General features: G+C 43.5%; 1 protein-coding gene across 2 annotated transcripts in view; it reads right to left on the bottom strand.

Annotated features, from left to right (window-relative positions):
* TECPR2 (tectonin beta-propeller repeat containing 2) overlaps positions 1-17,347 on the bottom strand; it is a 53,446-nt gene extending 36,099 nt beyond the window's left edge. Inside the window, exons 1-10 of one of the 2 annotated variants that reach the window (XM_063118070.1) lie at positions 17,269-17,347; positions 12,551-12,802; positions 11,871-11,999; positions 11,375-11,506; positions 10,181-10,338; positions 8,404-8,716; positions 6,758-6,890; positions 4,120-4,590; positions 1,525-2,519; positions 261-444 (exon numbers count right to left, since the gene is read on the bottom strand). In XM_063118070.1, coding sequence (XP_062974140.1) covers positions 261-444; positions 1,525-2,519; positions 4,120-4,590; positions 6,758-6,890; positions 8,404-8,716; positions 10,181-10,338; positions 11,375-11,506; positions 11,871-11,999; positions 12,551-12,778 — 2,743 coding nt within the window. In that variant the 5' untranslated portion in view covers positions 12,779-12,802; positions 17,269-17,347. Of the gene's footprint in view, positions 1-260; positions 445-1,524; positions 2,520-4,119; positions 4,591-6,757; positions 6,891-8,403; positions 8,717-10,180; positions 10,339-11,374; positions 11,507-11,870; positions 12,000-12,550; positions 12,803-15,689; positions 15,807-17,268 lie in introns of those variants that run through there. The other variant, XM_063118069.1, reaches the window with a different exon arrangement.
* Positions 17,348-17,367: the final 20 nt, after the last annotated feature.

Raw genomic sequence — 17,367 nt, 5'->3', positions numbered from 1 at the left:
CATTTTGGGCTCCAGAGGCCTGCACCAAGCGTCAGGTTTATGGTGAAATTCATCTGTTCTGTTTTCAAGCTTTGTGAACTGCTCATAATTACATCAGGGGTCAGGCACCGACCTTATCTGCTGTAAGAATGAGCTCCATATGTAAGAGGAATAAATGTGCGATTTTACCAAATAAAGAAGAATACTGAGGAGCCACGTAAACCTGCTTATTTTTTCCTAAACAAGTAGAAGGCAAAAAAGACACTGGAACCCTCACCAACCTGAAGGAGAGGCTGCCACCTGCTGGACATTATCTTCAAACTTCTGCCAACGCAGACCAGCACTAGGTAAAGCACTACAGTACAGGCCGCCTTTGTAATCCAGGCACCAAATGTATTTATCGGAGACAACCAGGCTCAGTATTCCATAGCCAGGACCTGCGTAGCCCATCCAGCTCTCTGCAAACTGAAGACTGGAGAGTTAGAATAGGGTACGGTACCTTCATTGGCATAAGAACGCTGTAGTCACAGAAGGGAAGTGTTGTTGTTTTTACTGCATTTCTCTAAAAGCATCTTTCGTTGCTTGGTTGACCAGATGAAGGTCAAGAGTAACCAACTCTTACTAGACTCTAGCAATAGGTTTTCCATGTTTATGCCCCATGTGAATTTCTCCAGCTTTGTCACCAGCCCCGACACCTTTTTCAATAGTCATGCATTACACAAAAGGTTTCTGGAGAACCTCATGGCCAGGGAACTGCCATAACCCCCCCCCCCCTTTTATGGCTCCATTTTGAAGCCACAGAAAAGAGTTTTATGGCTCCGTTTGATGCCTCCAACAGAATTCTGAAAATCTCAATTTCAGAGCAAGTTTCGTACGCTGATGAAAGCCAGATAAAGTCATACATCTTTTCTGGTAAAGGTTCAAACACAAAAATGGATTTCTGTAAAAAATTTCACTAGCCAGGAAAAGGGGACAGTGCCTCTTCACAACACTGTGTATCCAAAAATCACCACCTCCTTCATATCTTTGATTTCCAATGTCCCAGACAGGTCTTCCCAATTCATTACCCTACTCTGTAACAAAAAAAACCAAAATGAAATATATTTCACTTGTTGGACCTGGGATTTCTGTTTGCAGATTTATTTATCTTTTTAAATGCAGCTCTTGGTGAGCCAACACTCAGCTGGGATGCAAGCAGACCACTCAGCGGCTCACGTAAGACTGGCTCCGACATCCTAGACAATGTGTTTCCTCTAAATGTTGTAATAAAACATGTGCAGGACCTGGAGAAGCACAAGCAGAACTCTGTGCATGCACTGGGGCTTTCCTTCCTCTCTTCTCCTTCTGGAACCCTTGCACCGTCCTCCAGAGGACGCTCCTGAGGGTTGCAGAGGACACTTAGGTACAGTGTGGCTGTGGTGCTGGGTGTGCGTGCAGCAGTGGGCGAACTGATGGAAAAGAACGGGGCTAAGGTGAGTGCAAGATCCTCCCACTCACGCTAGGGACCCTCTGGTACGTGTTGCAACTGTGTGTTCAAGAACATACCTGGTCGGACTTTAAAAGCACTCCCTCTTCTATGTTTGTTCTGACTTTATCCTGGGGAGGTAGGCAGACTCCCATTTCTGCCACACTAGTCTCTGAAGAGGAGTAAGGCAAGCTGTGCCCATAGATATCCTCTTCATCACTTGACGCAGATCTCTCAGCTCCAGTGTCATGGGTGCTGCTTATCAATGCGCTGGCAGGGTTCGTGCTGGTTTCAGCTTTGAATGTCCCCCAGAAATCCTGCCCAGGTAACGCACTCTCTTGAAGACATGCCTCTTCTCTGGAAAGGGCAGGAGGAGAAACAGTGAGATTGGAGGGGATCGGGTCCATTAGAAGTTCCTGTGGCTCCTGCTTTGTGTGGGTCTCTACACCCACATCCTGGCCAAGTGATTCCCCAGCACTAGAGGCCGTTCCCACATTTACAGACATCCCTTTCTCAGGGCTTGTCTCTTCCACAGAATCTGAAGTACCCAGAAGAACCAATTTATCTAAGGTGTCGTCCGTTTTACAGGGGGGAGGAAACTCTTCGTCTTGGGACGGCTGCGTTGAGCTGGCTTCAGTTCGCCCAGACAGAAGGCTCCAGATCGGCTCAATGTCGGCACTCCCCACTTTGTCTTCTGTGAGAAGCGAGGGGGAACCGGACGTCAAGGAGTCCACGGTAGACGACCCGCCCACTTCGCTCTCCCCATTAGAAAACTTCAGCAGCTCAGGCGCACTGTCATTGTCCTCTGGCGTGAGAGCAGCTACCGACTCGGGAGACTGAAGAACACTGAACGTTTCAGAGCCATTTTCTTCACGCAACACGTGTTGGGATTCTGCACTGAATACGCTTTCCTGGTCTGCAGAACTCGTGCTTAAGCGGTCCACGATGCTGCCCGCCAGGCCAGAATTAACGGAGAGGGAATCTGCATATAAGGACTGAGGGCTCTCAGCGAAGCCTTGCTGCTCATAACATGGTGAGCTTTCCAGAGAGCTGGGAATTCTCCTGGTTCCATTTTCTAAGTTCACACAAGGTGGTAGTTGGTGGGGGGAGAGGTTGGGGGAAGAAAGGGAAAACGTTTGTTAATTGAGGGACTACAATTTTGAAAACAAGGAGCAATTCTATTGTTGAAGCCACAGTTAATCTTTACTTCACACACACACACACACACACACAAATTTTGTGCAGCCTTCCCACAACCTGGTGTTCTCCATGTTTTGGACTTCAATTCTCATCAACCCCAGCCAACATGGGTATGCTGGGAGTTGTAGTCTAAAACATCTGGAAGGTATCAGGTTTGGAAAGGCTGATAGAAAGTATCCATTTACTGTCTAATTTAACTGGAGATGTTCTCCAGGGTCCAGGGCAGAGGTTTTCCCCGGCCCGGCTACTTGGAAGTCTTTTTAACTGGAGATGCCAGGCATCGAACCAGGGACCTTTGATACAGAGAGTATGTGCTCTACCATTGAGCAATGATACTCCCAATCATGTGAGTGCAAGCTTAACTGGTGTGCGGTAGTAGCTATTAGTGTGCCTTGTAGTGGCTAAGAGGCTGAGCTACGAACCAGGAAAGCCGTGGTTTGAACTACACCTCTGCTATAGCGTCACCACGGGGTCATACTAAAGCCATACTCTCTCAGCCCCCGTCCACCTCCCCTCATCTGCAATATGGAAAACAAGAAGACCTACCTACCTTACAGGGTTGTTGTACAAATTGCAACAAGATAATGTATGTGAAGTACCCTGAATGCTCTAAAGGGCGATATAAATGTTAATGATACTAATAATGTTATTTATTTTCAGCAGTGAAACATGATATTTACCTACTCAGGCTACTGAATTCTATGCCTGAAGACTGCAGCTTGGAATCTTTATATCTTTTCGACCTGGCAACATTTATCTAGTGTAAATAGGTACCAAACTCTCTGAATAAGCCACAGGCGACAGGCTGGACTCATGCATCGAGAGGCACAGAAAACTGGCTAAATATGGCAATCAAAAAGAGCAAGCCACCTAAAGCTAATCAATTAAGCTAGTTTTGGGACCAAAAAAAAAAAAGTCAATCCAGTTTTACTGATGTAAGAAAAACTAATATTATTTCACCGTGGCCTTCGTGTGATGTGATTACTGTTGTTGCTCTGCTATTGCCATTGCTGCTGGTTTTATTTTTGACTTGTTTTTCTTTTTCTTGATATTTTATTGTATTTACATTTTTATTGCTTTTAATATTTTAACATTTTTATGTATTTTATTGCTGTATGTTGCCTCGGGAGGGCTTCTGCCCTGAAAAATGGCCAAGAAATGTTTTAAAGAAATTAATAAAAATAACACTGTTTGAATCAAAGTAGTCTTACCAACGTAAGCCAAGATCCAAAGAACGGCTGCATTTTGTAGAGTACCCATGCAAGAAAACCAACAACCTCTCTCACTCTTTTTTCATTACAAAGAGATACATGAATCCAATTTAACAAGCAGAAATTAACCAGAGACCGAACTTGTTTCATTCAATATTCTATTATCTATGTTATATTGTTTTGGACCTGAGCGCATTGTTACAGACTACACGCCAAAAAGATGACGTTGTAAGTGTGTTAGAACAGGTTTTGCTAACTATTTACCTGGTCTTTTCTTCTTCTTCTTTTTCACTTTGATGGGTTTGACAATGAATTCCTGATTAAAATCTTCAGAGCTAATCAGACTGAACCGCTGTGAAGAAACCTGACCTTCTCTCTGAACTTCTGATGAGGTTTGATCGCTGCTGGTCAAGAAACTAGAGCCACTGTCCACAGAATTCATGGAGCTGCTCCTACTTCTTGGTTCATTTGGTAATGAGTAGCCTCTTCTTCTCGGGTCAGTGCTCAAGTCCCCCAGTCCATCGAAGCTCTGAGAGCGAATTTTCTCTGCAAGTAGTGTTACTTCCAGGTCAGTTCTACCTACGGAGCCATTTTTATCACCACGAGTTTGGGCTGAAGGGAATTTGGGGTTTACTTCTGGAGAAGGATTAGAGGGCAGAGATACAACTACTGAGTGTGGGCTCTGCAATTTTGGACTCAGGTCAGGTGACGGGCTCATCAATTTTGAATCCGTATCTGAAATTGAACACATGAAATGACAAAGATTAGATAGCAATTACCTGCTCTTAATGCAAAAGTAAATGACTAAGGGGGGACGTGATAGTGGACTATAAAATTATGAATGGGGCGGAATGATTGGATAATTTCCCCCCTCTCTCATAAGAACGTGGGAAAACTCTGCGACGGGCAGCAGATTCAGGAAAGACAAAAGAACTTCCTCTCCTAACACATAATGAATTCGTGGAATTTGCTGCTGTAAAATGCGGTGATCCAACAAATTTTAAAGAATACAGAACTTTGTGAGAGACTGGTCCATCAGTAGCTGTTAGCGACAACAGCCAAACAGAGGCTCTGTATCTGGAGGCATTCGTCTACACGTCAGATGCTGGGGAACAAACATCTGAGGAAGGGTATTGTCCTTCATGCATTACTTCTAGGTGTATCACTGAACCTTTGGTGCAATCCATGGGGCTCTTAGCATCCACATGACATTCAAAGGAAAGGGCCGCTCAAGCACATGCGTTCCTGGGATCAATACGACAGTAACAAGAAACGAACTGGGTAAAAGGCTAACGTTGAAAAACCCGTCTCTCGTTAAAAGTAAGCACGCCTTCTCTAGTGTTACACAATCGGGCAGAACGGCCAGGTTCGTTTGAATCATGTTGCGCTACTTAATTTTTTTTCTTTTTAAAAGCTGAGCTTTATTATTTCCGAAAAACTGCTCTGGCCTAAGCCAGGATTAATTCATAGCGGCGACACCTGGGTGAGATCTTGCATGAGTGCCAAGCAATGAACAGAACCACTTCGACGTCAGCATGAGACTGGCTCTGCTACTTTGTCTCAATGGGGGCCGTTGTCCATTTGTCAAGAAACATCTGGCTGTAGGGAGAAACGCGTCAACCACTAAGAGCTGCCTTTGTTCTTAGCTCCCAGACTTATCCTGACATGCTGCACCAGATCATTAGGATTAGCAACCTGTGACAGTGACAAGATGGTCCCAAGGTTTGTCTCCAAACACCTGGTATTGGGCTTCCAACAGAGAGTCCGCTACTAGACAAGATGGCTCAAAATACAATCAATAAACCTCCAAGAATTTATCTCGCCCAACCTACCCCAACCTGGTGTCCTCCAGATGCATTGGACTGCAACTCCCATCACTCCTAGCCAGCATGGCCACGGGAGTTGAAGTCCAACACATCCATCACCATTGGCTCTGCTGGCTAGATCTGATGAGAGCTGCAGTCCAACAACATCTGGAGGGCCACACGTTCCCCACCTCTGCTACAGGCTGAGAACGCCCTTAAATCTGCTCCCTATTTGCTTCATTGCTTAGCTTAGGAGCATTCGGCCATCACAAAGCATTCCCACTCATGCAAGGGGAGGTCTCAACCTTGCCCCATCCTCAGTCGCAGTTTCCTCCGCTGCAGGCCATTCGGAGTGGATTTCTGGGAAGTGCAAGGGTCTGCAGCAGGGCAAGATGGCACAAAAGCACACCCAGCAATACCCAAGCCACACACACACATCCTCAAAATTGATTGAGAATTATGACTTACAAGCAGGCAACTGCAGTAATACAAACCCCCCCATACGGGTCGCCAACCTTTCTGGGTTGGTGGACACATTTGGAATTTTGAGACTCTCATGAATTCTCTCACAAAATGGTTACCATGGGGCTGGCTTGGCCATTCATAAAATGGCGGCCATGGTGGGCAGGGCCAGTCACAAACATTCATTTCCCAAAAGGCAATCTGGTGAGACTAAAAGAAAAAATAATCTGCCCAAGAACCTAATTATGAGGCAGAGGAGGGATTCAAGCAGCAAAACACAAAACCACTTTTTTGAACCCAAATAGTGTTCCAGTTTTTTAAATAAAAACTTAATAAAATAAAAAGCAGGCTAGGGCAAAGAGGCTGGCAGGCACCAAGAGAGGTGTCCGCAGACACACTGGTGTTCATAAGAGCCATGTTGGAGACCTAAGTTCCCATGCCAATCTGATCCAATTCATTGCACACAGAAGGCAGCAGTAAGACTGATCTGTTTGCTAATGGTGAACTGAACACTACACATGGATGAAGGAGTCAACAGGTCAACTGCATCCACTCAAAAGAATACAAGAACACCCACTGCACACATCAATCACTTAACATATGCTATAAAACTTAGTATGCTAATGTATGCCAACCTATTGACCCCAATCCTTCAGGTCTGCTTGAGATCCTAATGATATCCCTGTCCCCCTTTAAGAGGAAAATCTCATTTTCGGTACAGGACACAGACACAATATCACCAGATCCTTCCAAGCTGCCAATCATAGTCTGCGAAAACAAGGAAAAGTTAAAGATAAGCTACAAATGTGCCAAGAAGCTCTTTAGAATGCAAACAACACTTCAGTTCTTTTCGTATTTTTGGCAAGCAATGCTATACAATCAAAACAAGGAGCTAAATGACACTATTGAAAGAAAGAAAGTATGCAGGCATCATTCATATAAAGCTTGGGACAGAAATGGGTTATAAAATGTTTTATAATTTAACTCTGTTGCGATAGTATTCAACTTTTGTTGGCATGAGAAATGTAAAATCAGATTCCTTTCAAAGACACTTTCAAGTCCCAAAGTAGCATAGAAGTTGGCAGGAGCCCTTAAGCTAAAAAAGGGGAAAGAATACAACCGTATGCTGTTAAATGAGACAATGTAAGTAAGGCCCAGCAAGTTAAAGCCCCATAAAGTTTTAATTGATGTATAAATTGTGAAAACTATTATTCATATACTAATATGTAAAACTGGTGGCCGCATTAACTTCCTTTTCACAGGTACATAGAGCAAAACATCTCGTTTGTTTTCTTCTCACGCCCGTAGAAAGCACAAATAATTAACGTTAAGCTCTGAAGAGAGCCCTAGAAGTGTCATCTTGGTACACTCTACATAGCCCACGGATGCAATCCCAGAGGCTGTGGGCATCATTTCAAGATCAAATCACCCAGTAAAGAAGTCATAGCAGAACTGATCAAAAGCAGCTATTAAACACATGCCCAATTATTTTGGTGAGGAATCCAAATGAACCACACACTCTTTCATGGATCCAGAGCTGTGTCCACGCTCTCATGCGGGCTGGAATTTTGAACCACAGTGGCTATTTACCATGCTATTACACATTTTAGATTTAAGACAAGCATTAACATAACTGGCTCAGAAATTTGGGAAAGAATCTGGAAACCCTCCCTGAATATAGAGATGTGAAGGTCTGGGAACAATCCAGGAAAATATGGGGGTGTTTTCTGGCACTGTCTTGGGCAACCAACAGGCCAGCCCTGTTTGAATGGAGAGTGCATCTCAGAACATGCAGCAGAAACCCCCTGCAAGATGCAGGAGTTTCCACAAGTCGATGTTTATCACAAACAATTATGTGCTATAAAGTATATCTTAAAATCAAGCCACGAAAACAGTGGGTTGGATCCAGGATCTGCCTTCCGTGAGATCTGCTTGCGGAAGGTCCCCATGCCTGATTTGGGGGGTCTCTCTTTCCACTACCACCACCACAGCTCACTCCATTCAGCAGGGACTCTTAAATATCTTTGTAACATTTTCAGGGGACTGGAGGAGCTACTGGGGGGGGGGGGGGAAGTGGGGACATACATTTCCATCAGCGCAGTTGATCCAGAGTAAATCTGGATCCCACCCAGTAAGTCGCAAAGAAAAAACCTTTGTAAAGAACAGTTAGTCTAACTGTTGGTCTTTATATTACTAATCACATAACTATTCCAAAAAAACAGCTGATTGACCTGGATTTGAAATGCTATAGTTCAAACACAGCTGTACTGGTTTCACTTACCTGGTTTATTGTGTCTAATAAATAAATGCTATATTCATTCCAGCTCAGCACCCAACCTTCCTGGAAAAAGCAGGAAATGAGTCCAAGTTGCCTCTCCGGGAAATTAGAGCTGCTCTTGTTTAAGGGTTCCACTCGAGGATACAATTCAAAAGGCTTCATTCCAGCAGCAAATACATCTTTCAAAATAAATGTGGCTTGAACAATTCCATGGACATCCGATTTCCAAAGGCGGATCCCAGGCCTCGCAGCAAACAGTGTTAGATCACTTTGCTTACACAACCCAGGGATAAAACACGCTCCAAGTTTACCAGTACTAAAATTGAAAAGCAAAAGAATGATCAAACCATGTAATTACAGTTAGGGGAGTAAAGACAACCAATCCTAAAACTATTTACTCTCATAGTGTAAATGGAAAAAGCTTTAAAAACAACATCCAAGTAAAGAGATGGTTGTTGTGCTACAAATAAATTAGAATCAAAGAATCATAGAGGAGTAGAGTTGGAAGGGGGCGTTAAGGCCATTGAGTCCAACACCCTGCTCAATGCAAGAATCCACCTTAAAGCATCCCTGGCAGATGGCTGTCCAGCTGCATCTTTAAGGCCTCTAGTGTGGGAGAGCCCACAACCTCCCTAGGTCACTGGTTCCATTGTCATACCGCTCTAACCATCAGGAAGTTTTCCTGATGTCCAGCTGGAATCTGGCTTCCTGTAACTTGAACCCATTATTCTGTGTCCTACACTCTGGGAGGATCAAGAAGAGATCCTGGCCCTCCTCTGTGTGACAACCTTTTAAGTATTTGAAGAGTGCTGTCATGTCTCCCCTCAATCTTCTCTTCTCCAGGCTAAACATGCCCAGTTCTTTCAGTCTCTCTTCATAGGGCTTTGTTTCCAGACCCCTGGTCATCCTCGTAGCCCTCCTCTGAACATGCTCCAGCTTGCAGCAATTTTGTTATAGATGATATGCAATACGTGAGAATGAAAAACATGGCATGGAATCCAAAGGACTGTGCATGTGCTGTGCATACATGCACCGTGCAGCCTCTGCCCCAGTTCCTGCTGCAACCCCTTCTTTCCACCCTACAAGTAGCTCCCAAGGATCAGAAGAATCTCTGAAGCAGAGTGTGATGCACAAAGGGGATGTGTGGAATTGGCTACTGCATCACGTACATAGGGGGAGCACTTCTGCTTGCAGTTAGTTTAGATCTTTGCCAAATGTTTTAAAGAATAAGAAAAATAAAATAAAGAGCGAACATTTTCAATCCTGGAGACATAAAATATTATGAAGAGGGATTTGCAAAGTTGGCATACATACTTTTGCTTATTTTGCAGAAGTTATTCTGCTTCTAAAACTTTGGATTTGCTAACTATTTTGGGGTTTAGGGACAACAAATATACAGAGGGAGATAAATGAATGAACATGGAAATTTGATTTAGCCTATATGCTTAGAGCGCACAGGAGAATAACCAAGAGGCAGGATAGGGTGCAATTCAGGATACTAACATCCTATCCCTTGACAGCTGGACGTTTTTTTAATATTTTTAGTTAAATATAGTTAACAATTCACTTCATAAGAATTAAATAAAAACATAAACAATACATTAAATAAACCAGTAATTTAAATTATCTATTTTGAATAATTCATTAGACATTTCAGAGAAGGACAGTTGTCTATAAAATATTTGAAGAGAATTACATTGAGTTACATTAGCTGTCCAAACCACATCTATATGAATTTGAAACTAAGATATTTGCCTGGACCAAAATTTAGTGGAGTTACTTTTTTCTGGGTTGGGTTCCAACTTGCTTGACAGACTTTTGTTCCGTATAAAAAAGGAGACTTCGCTGTAAAGTGGAGACCAGCAACACTTTCTGGTTATAATCTAGCTGCACAACTGAAGATGGTTCTTCCAGTACCAAACTGGAGTGGCAAAGACCCTGGAAAAGGCATAACATGAATATTGAACACTATCACTTTTGAAGTTAAGAATTTGTCTACATTTACATTTACTAAGGGATTTGTATTAACTGGGGTTAAAGTTGATTTAACCATCTGATAGGCACCCACCAAAATTTATTTCACATAGTCCATGTCAGACTATTTTGAAGAAAGCCAATTTTCCATCTCAGCCAGGAGATTGCCTTGAGTAAAAGCCTCAAGGCTGAAAATCTGGCAATATCCAAGGGCAAATATTGACCCCTACAGCTGAACAGAGATGTGAACCCAGGTCTCCCAGGTACACTACCACCACTCACAGGGGTTTGAGTAAATATATGCTTTGGAGAAAATGTAACAATTACAAATCATGGTGTGTGTGTGTGTGTGTGTGTGTGTGTGTGTGTGTGTGTGAGAGAGAGAGAGAGAGAGAGAGAGAGAGAGAGAGAGAGAGAAACAGCTCCTCAATAAATGCTGTATCACTAGAGGATGCTGTCAGTGGGCCCGAATTTTATATGTCAACTCCCCTAAATATGTGCTTTGTGGAAAGCTGGCTCGGTCATCTCTATTATCTGAGGCACTTGCCTCCAAGACTGAACTTTTCCTCCCAGACTCATAGTACTAGAACCCAGATAGGAAATTCAGGACAAACAAAAGAAAGTGCTTCTTCAAACAGAACATAAATTGTGGAATTCACTTCCTCGAAATGTGGTGATGACGAGCAAATGTGATGGTCTTTAAAAGGAATTAGATAAATTAGTGGAGGAAAAGACAATCAATGGCTACAAATCATGATGGCTGCATACTACCTTGAGGATCAGAGGCAACATTCTGGGGGACTTGAACGGACGAGTGCTATTGTGTTCATGTCCTGCTTGTGGGCTTCCCATTGGCCACTGTGGGAAGTAGGATGCAGGGCTAGACAGGCTTTTGTTCTGATCCAGCACAGCTCTCACGTCCTTTTTTAATCCAAGAAGAAGAAGAAAACTGTTTCTCCAGTATGAGAAGTTCAGGAAACTGTGTTCTAGACAAATTTACCTGATCTAGATCCAAAGCAGAATAGACTATTTTTCCTTTGTCATCGCCAGAGAATAATTTCATTCCATTAGGACTCCATGCCAAGGCTGTGATGCTACTTTTGTGGAAACCAGACACATTAAACCTACGAAGCTGCAAAGAAAAACACCACGTGAACACAGAAAAGGAACTGGGGGGGGGAAGAAGGGGAAGATATACGCTGGACTGATTCATGGATCTCAGCACTTCTCTCTCTTAGCCAAGTGACTGCATTTGAGCACACATCAGGAATTTCACAGAAGCACGTTTCCAGACAAGTATATCCTGTGGAATTCATGGTTTCAAGGGGGAAAAAAACAAAAGAAAGCCCCATATGTGATTCTGTAACACATTTGCAAGGTGTTCATTAAGTACAGATTTTCTTGGCTGTCATAACTAAGGAATTGCACAATTAATAGGAACCAAACAATTTGCTGCATGAAGAACATCACAGGTTTTAACAAAATTTGCCTCTTACTTGTTTGTTTCTCCCAGGCAATGAAGAGACAAGCTGAAAAACAGCAATCTTGCCCGAAGCGGTTCCAACGGCAACAAGATCATCAAAGCAGCTCAGAAGTTTCACGACAGTAATAGATTCATTTTTCCCCTGATCAAACAAGAGCAAAAAGGTAATTGTAAAATTCAGAAATCAAGTTTATTTGTAACAACCTGAAGGAGACCTTTGTATCACATGTGTCTTCTCCCCAATCCCCTGACTTTCAGATTCTCAGAGGAGGATCTGCTCCATATTACCCCAGTGCTTAAAATCCAAATTCGCAGGGACTTGGAGCAGAGCCTTCTACATGGTGGCTCCCTCACTGTGAATCTTGCTGCCAAAGAAGGCTCAGCTGGCCAGCTCCTTGGGAACTTTCCAAAAGCCATTGAAGGCTTTCTTACCCTAGGAGGGCCCTTGGACTAGGAAGAAGCCCTCTCCCTAATGACCACCAGCCTCACTTTTCTTTGTGGGAACACACTGGAGCAGGACCTCTAAAGAGGAACTCACGGTTTGGCTGGGTATATATGAAGGCTATCTTTCAGGTACCCTGGTCCCAAGCCATTAAGGCCTTTAGAAGCAGCACTTTAAATGAGGGCCAAAAGCCCCAGAAACATTCAGAGAAAATAAAGCCACACTGTTAATTAGGAAGTGTTTGTCCATACCTCAAAATTGTATTTTTTCATCTGGTTTAAGTGCCTGCAGTACAGATACAGCATTCCAATACTGCTGCCGACAGCAATGTAGTCCCCATTGGTGTCGAGCGCGGTGAGGTATACCACAATAGAACGAAATCCCTTTTGGATCTTTGTGGGAATGGCATTGAGAAGGTAGTACAAGGGGCAGAACTCCCTGAAGGTCAACGATGGTGTCACCGATGCCATGGTAAACATCTATATTTATATATTACCTATGGGCTGGGAAAGATAACTTTCATAAAATCTTGCAGTCCATGAAAAAAACATGAGCAATTTTTGTTAAGGGCTACGCTTACCGCATCACAGATTTGGAACTAGTTAGCCAACCATAATGTTTATGCAACATTATGCTTCCCATCACCCAAGAAAGAAAAATACTGATATAGAGAGAGGGTGGGGGGAGAGCGAGAGAGAAGGCCAATTTATGACAGAGAAGATACAAAGCAAATGTTTAATCTGGCTCTGCTTTTCCAACAGTAGATATATTGGCTTTGCTTGGATATAGCTTAGCATCAGGTGAATGAACCTTGGGCTATTTGGGTTGGCTCCAACAGAACCCCTGCGCTGACTCCCCAGGCCTGCCAGAGGTGGTGGCACACACACAAGTCCCATCAGCAGCAGTGCCGGCGCATGCCCGGACCCAGCTGCTGACAGCCACAACGTAGCCCTTGGATGTTTAAGCACCGAAACGAGCAGAAACACTTGTTCCTGGAAGGGAAACGACCTGCCCTTCCAGAAACAAGTGTTTCCGCTTGTTTTGGGCACTTGGCCACAGAAGTGCTACATCCCAACCACCACCAGCAGAGCCTGTGCATGTGCCGTGCTGGTGGGGCTGGCTGCATGTGCGCGGGTGGTGGTAGGCCTGGGACGTCAGCATAGGGGTCCTATTGGATGCAACCCATTAACTCACTCCCCTCCATTTTTAAGTAACCACAGTTTTGTGTCAACTCCTAACCCAGACAAACCGGTTAGTCTTAACTATGGTTTACTGAAAGAAGCCAACTTCAAATTGCAGTTTATTTTTTATTTATTTTATTTATTTATTACATTTTTATACCGCCCAATATGAAGTTGGCTTGTTTCAATAACCCATAGTTAAGTCTAGCCACATTCGGACATAATGCTAAATGGTGGTTAAATGAAAAAAGAAGTGAAGTTTTTGATCTTCTCACACCCCCAACAGCAGAGGGGGAAGTGCATCCACTCAAGGCTCGTGTACATAACATTAAACCATAGTTTAGTATGTTGTCCAAACCAGGCTGTTGAATTGTGGAAATCAGTGAAGATTAATGTGCAAGATTCTAGTTTTTCCAACTGAAGGTTAACATAAGTCTGGACTGTCCCAGCAGAATTTAGGATCCCCATATCCTGAAACCACAGATTGTTTTTAATTCCAATATTCCTGCTCAAGAGAAAGAGGCTGGTCAAAAGTCATGGAAGCGCCTGATCCAAGAGCCGTTTCACACATAACAGTTGCCTACATGGATATCCAGGGCTCCACAAATCACTTCACCACTTTGCCCATACACTTTGTAAATCACAAGAGGCTGCAAAAGCAAGGTCTGTCTCCTCTTCCGTTGGCTTTGCAGAAGAAGCACACAAGATCTCTTCTAATTCTGTTTTCTGAAAAGGCCATTCAGGGAGTGAAACAAGGCCCAGGCCTTCCTCTTGGTATTCTAGCACACATACAGGACTTCAGGCAGGTGTGGGATCTTCCTTAACTCCCAGTAAAGTTTCACGAGACCCTCTTGCATCTCCCCCTCAATGACTGTGGTGGTGAAGTTCCAATGTAGTGGCTAAGAATGTGAGCTGGGAAGTCGCTGGTTCAAATCTTGACTCAGGCTCACATTCACTAAGTGTCCTAAGGCAGGAGTGGGTAGAAAGTATATCTCCAGATGTTTGGGACTTCAACTCCCTGCATTCCTGACCACCGGCAATGCTGGCAGGGGCTTCTGGGAGTTTAAATATAAAACATCTGAAGTTCTACCTTCTGCTCATCCCTGCCATAAGACAAGTCACTATTCTTTCTGCCTCAGCTTCTCATATGGCAAAATGGGGGTAATGTGACTGGCCTACCTCACAGAGTTGATTCAAGGGTTACTTAGCTAATATATATGAAGTGCCTTAAAAACTTGAGATGTCCTTTGTAAATGCTAAGAACTGATTTTAGATAACCACAGACACACTTATTTGGATTCATGATGCCATTATTAGTTTTGTCAACCCACACAATAGCTTTGGTCCAGTTGTACACCAGACTGCTGTCTTCTTATTAGACAAGCTGAGGATCTAACAAACTATGTCCCAAATTAGCAATCCTGTTTATTCAAGCGAATGGCAATGCCTGCACAAAGATGCTCTGCTGCACAGAAAATTATGCAGAATTAATGTCTATGCAAAAGTCCGAGGCCATAGCAATAAGAGCCACATCAAGCAACTGAGCCAGCTAGGAGACATTTAAAATTGCTGAGTTATAAAGAAAGTGAAAGATAAATTCCCAATAAGCATGGTCCCTCGCTGACATCTATATACACCTGAGGGCCTCTTCCTGAATTTTCAAGAGTGCAGAAAACAACGGACAACCTGTGTGCAATTTATGATGGGCAACTGATGTCCCACAGGAAAATATAGAGGATTTGGCAACAGAGTTAGGCCACCATTAAAAGCCACTGTGAATGTTCTGCTGATCAATTTCAAACTCTGTCATGTGACAGCCAACTTGCACAACCAGGAATGCAAGCACTCAAGTTCTTGATTATAAAACTTAAAAATGAGTTTTTAGTCCCTTTCTGTTTTAGGAGCTCAAACATCGTTGGAACCACCTGTCATAAACCAACCAATCAGATGAGCTTGCAGAAAATCTATTGTAATGAATTAATTAAACTACCTCACATACCTGTTGTAAGAGTTACAAGATAATGTACATGAAATGCTTTGAACATTCTAAATGTTATAGTTGTAAAGATGGGATCATTGTAAAAACAACAAGAACACTGAACTAACATGTTGGGAAGCATATACACACCTCTTCTTCCAAACATGCATTTTCCCAACATGAATATTAATTCCATTTCAGAACATAAAGCAAGGATCTGTGTGCACTCACTCTGCTGTCTTCTATCAAAGAATCCTATGGCTTTAAGGGGCCAGAAATTCATCGCATCCAAACCATCTCTCTAGCAGCAAATATATTAGGAAATGTTAGGCATTATCCTTTCATAGAAGTAGCAGTAGAGAAAGGAAAGACTTAACATAAAGAAGCCACGAGAAACACTCTTGGCAAGAGAGAATTAACTGTGATTGTAAACAAGCAAACAAAAAAGCGGATCTCCAAATTTACATTTTCCAAAAGCATGGATCAAACTTTAATAAAATATAAGGAATTTCTCCAAAGAAGAATTCAACAAGCACCTTGTGAAAGAAGTAAACAGCTAGAGTACAAAGGGCTGTGAGGCATTTGACGTCTGGAGCCAAAAGCAGCCTCCACCCAACTTCCTGCCTTTATTAAAGGCAGCCATTTCCAATAGATCTAAAATAAGAAGCTATGCCCAAAGATGAGAAATTTGCCACTTCCTTATCTACACAGATTCTGGAGGGAGAAGGCCCCTGGAGTCTATTTTTGCCTCAGGTCTCCATTAGCTGATAATGATGGATACTGCAATATTACCGTATTTCTTCGATTCTAAGACGCACTTTTTTCCCCATATAAGCATCTCTAAAAACGGGGTGCGTCTTAGAATCGCAGGTGTGATTATTATTCTTAGAATCAAAGCTTTTTTCTGTTGTTGGTACTGAAATTAGTGTGCGTCCTACAATCGATGGTGTCTTACAATCGAAGAAATACGGTAAGTCTGTGAAGTGGGTGGGTGGGAGTGCATTTTTCCACTTTAATGCTTGAAGAAGGAAGGTCCAGCATTTGTGATTTGCTTTTTGAAATTAACACTGCAATCCTATGCATGTGTAGTCAGAAATAAGTGCCAGTTTTCAATGGAGCTTACCCTCAGGTAAGTGGACATAGGACTGCAGACCAATGGTGCAATCCTCTGCTTGTTTAGACAGAAAAAAAGACCTACAACCCCTATTATGCCAGTGTAAACATGCATGGAATTGCACTTTGAATGTGTTTTAAAACTGTACATCATCTGTGATTCTGAACATGCACGCCCATTTCACGAACTCCGAATTTTCAAAGAAGTGTTGTTTTCTGTGCGTGCCAATGGATGGGCTTTTACAAGATAGGGATAGATATAGTAAGTTAACCGACAATATGCAGCTTGGCTTTACCAAGGCTGGTTGGAATTTAGCCTCGACCCGTTGTTTCCAATGCCAGGGCCCTGAAAACACGCGACATACAAGAGCTCTCCTGAGTCTGTGCAGAGTGTTTATCACATCCAATAGCAACTTTAGAAGCCCTGAAGTAGCCAGGCCTACCAGATAGTCTTGGACCACCCCCCCCCCCCACACCCCTACCTCTGTAACCCTCTCTAGTTTTGGAAGTTAACTACCGGAGGGTGGGGTGGAATAAACCTGACAACTCCTTTTCCCTAACCGAAAACGGAGAGCGGAGTGGAGGCTGCGGGGCGGGATCTCTCTAGAGGCACCAACCCAACAACCTCAGCAACGCGTTGCGATGGCGAAGCGGAGGCTCCCCTGCCGCAGGGCTAGGCCGCAAGCGCTCTACTCACCTCGGTAGGGGCCGCGCGGGGCCTTCATGGCTTGCTGGGCTAACCGCTCGTCCCCAGGCCCGGCGGCGCTGGGAAGGGAAGAGCCGCGCTGCGCGGCCT

Source organism: Elgaria multicarinata, chromosome 2, assembly GCF_023053635.1.
Source record: "Elgaria multicarinata webbii isolate HBS135686 ecotype San Diego chromosome 2, rElgMul1.1.pri, whole genome shotgun sequence".
Taxonomy (NCBI): domain Eukaryota; kingdom Metazoa; phylum Chordata; class Lepidosauria; order Squamata; family Anguidae; genus Elgaria; species Elgaria multicarinata.
Note: the sequence above shows the minus strand (reverse complement) of the source record. Positions and strands in the feature narration are given on the sequence as shown.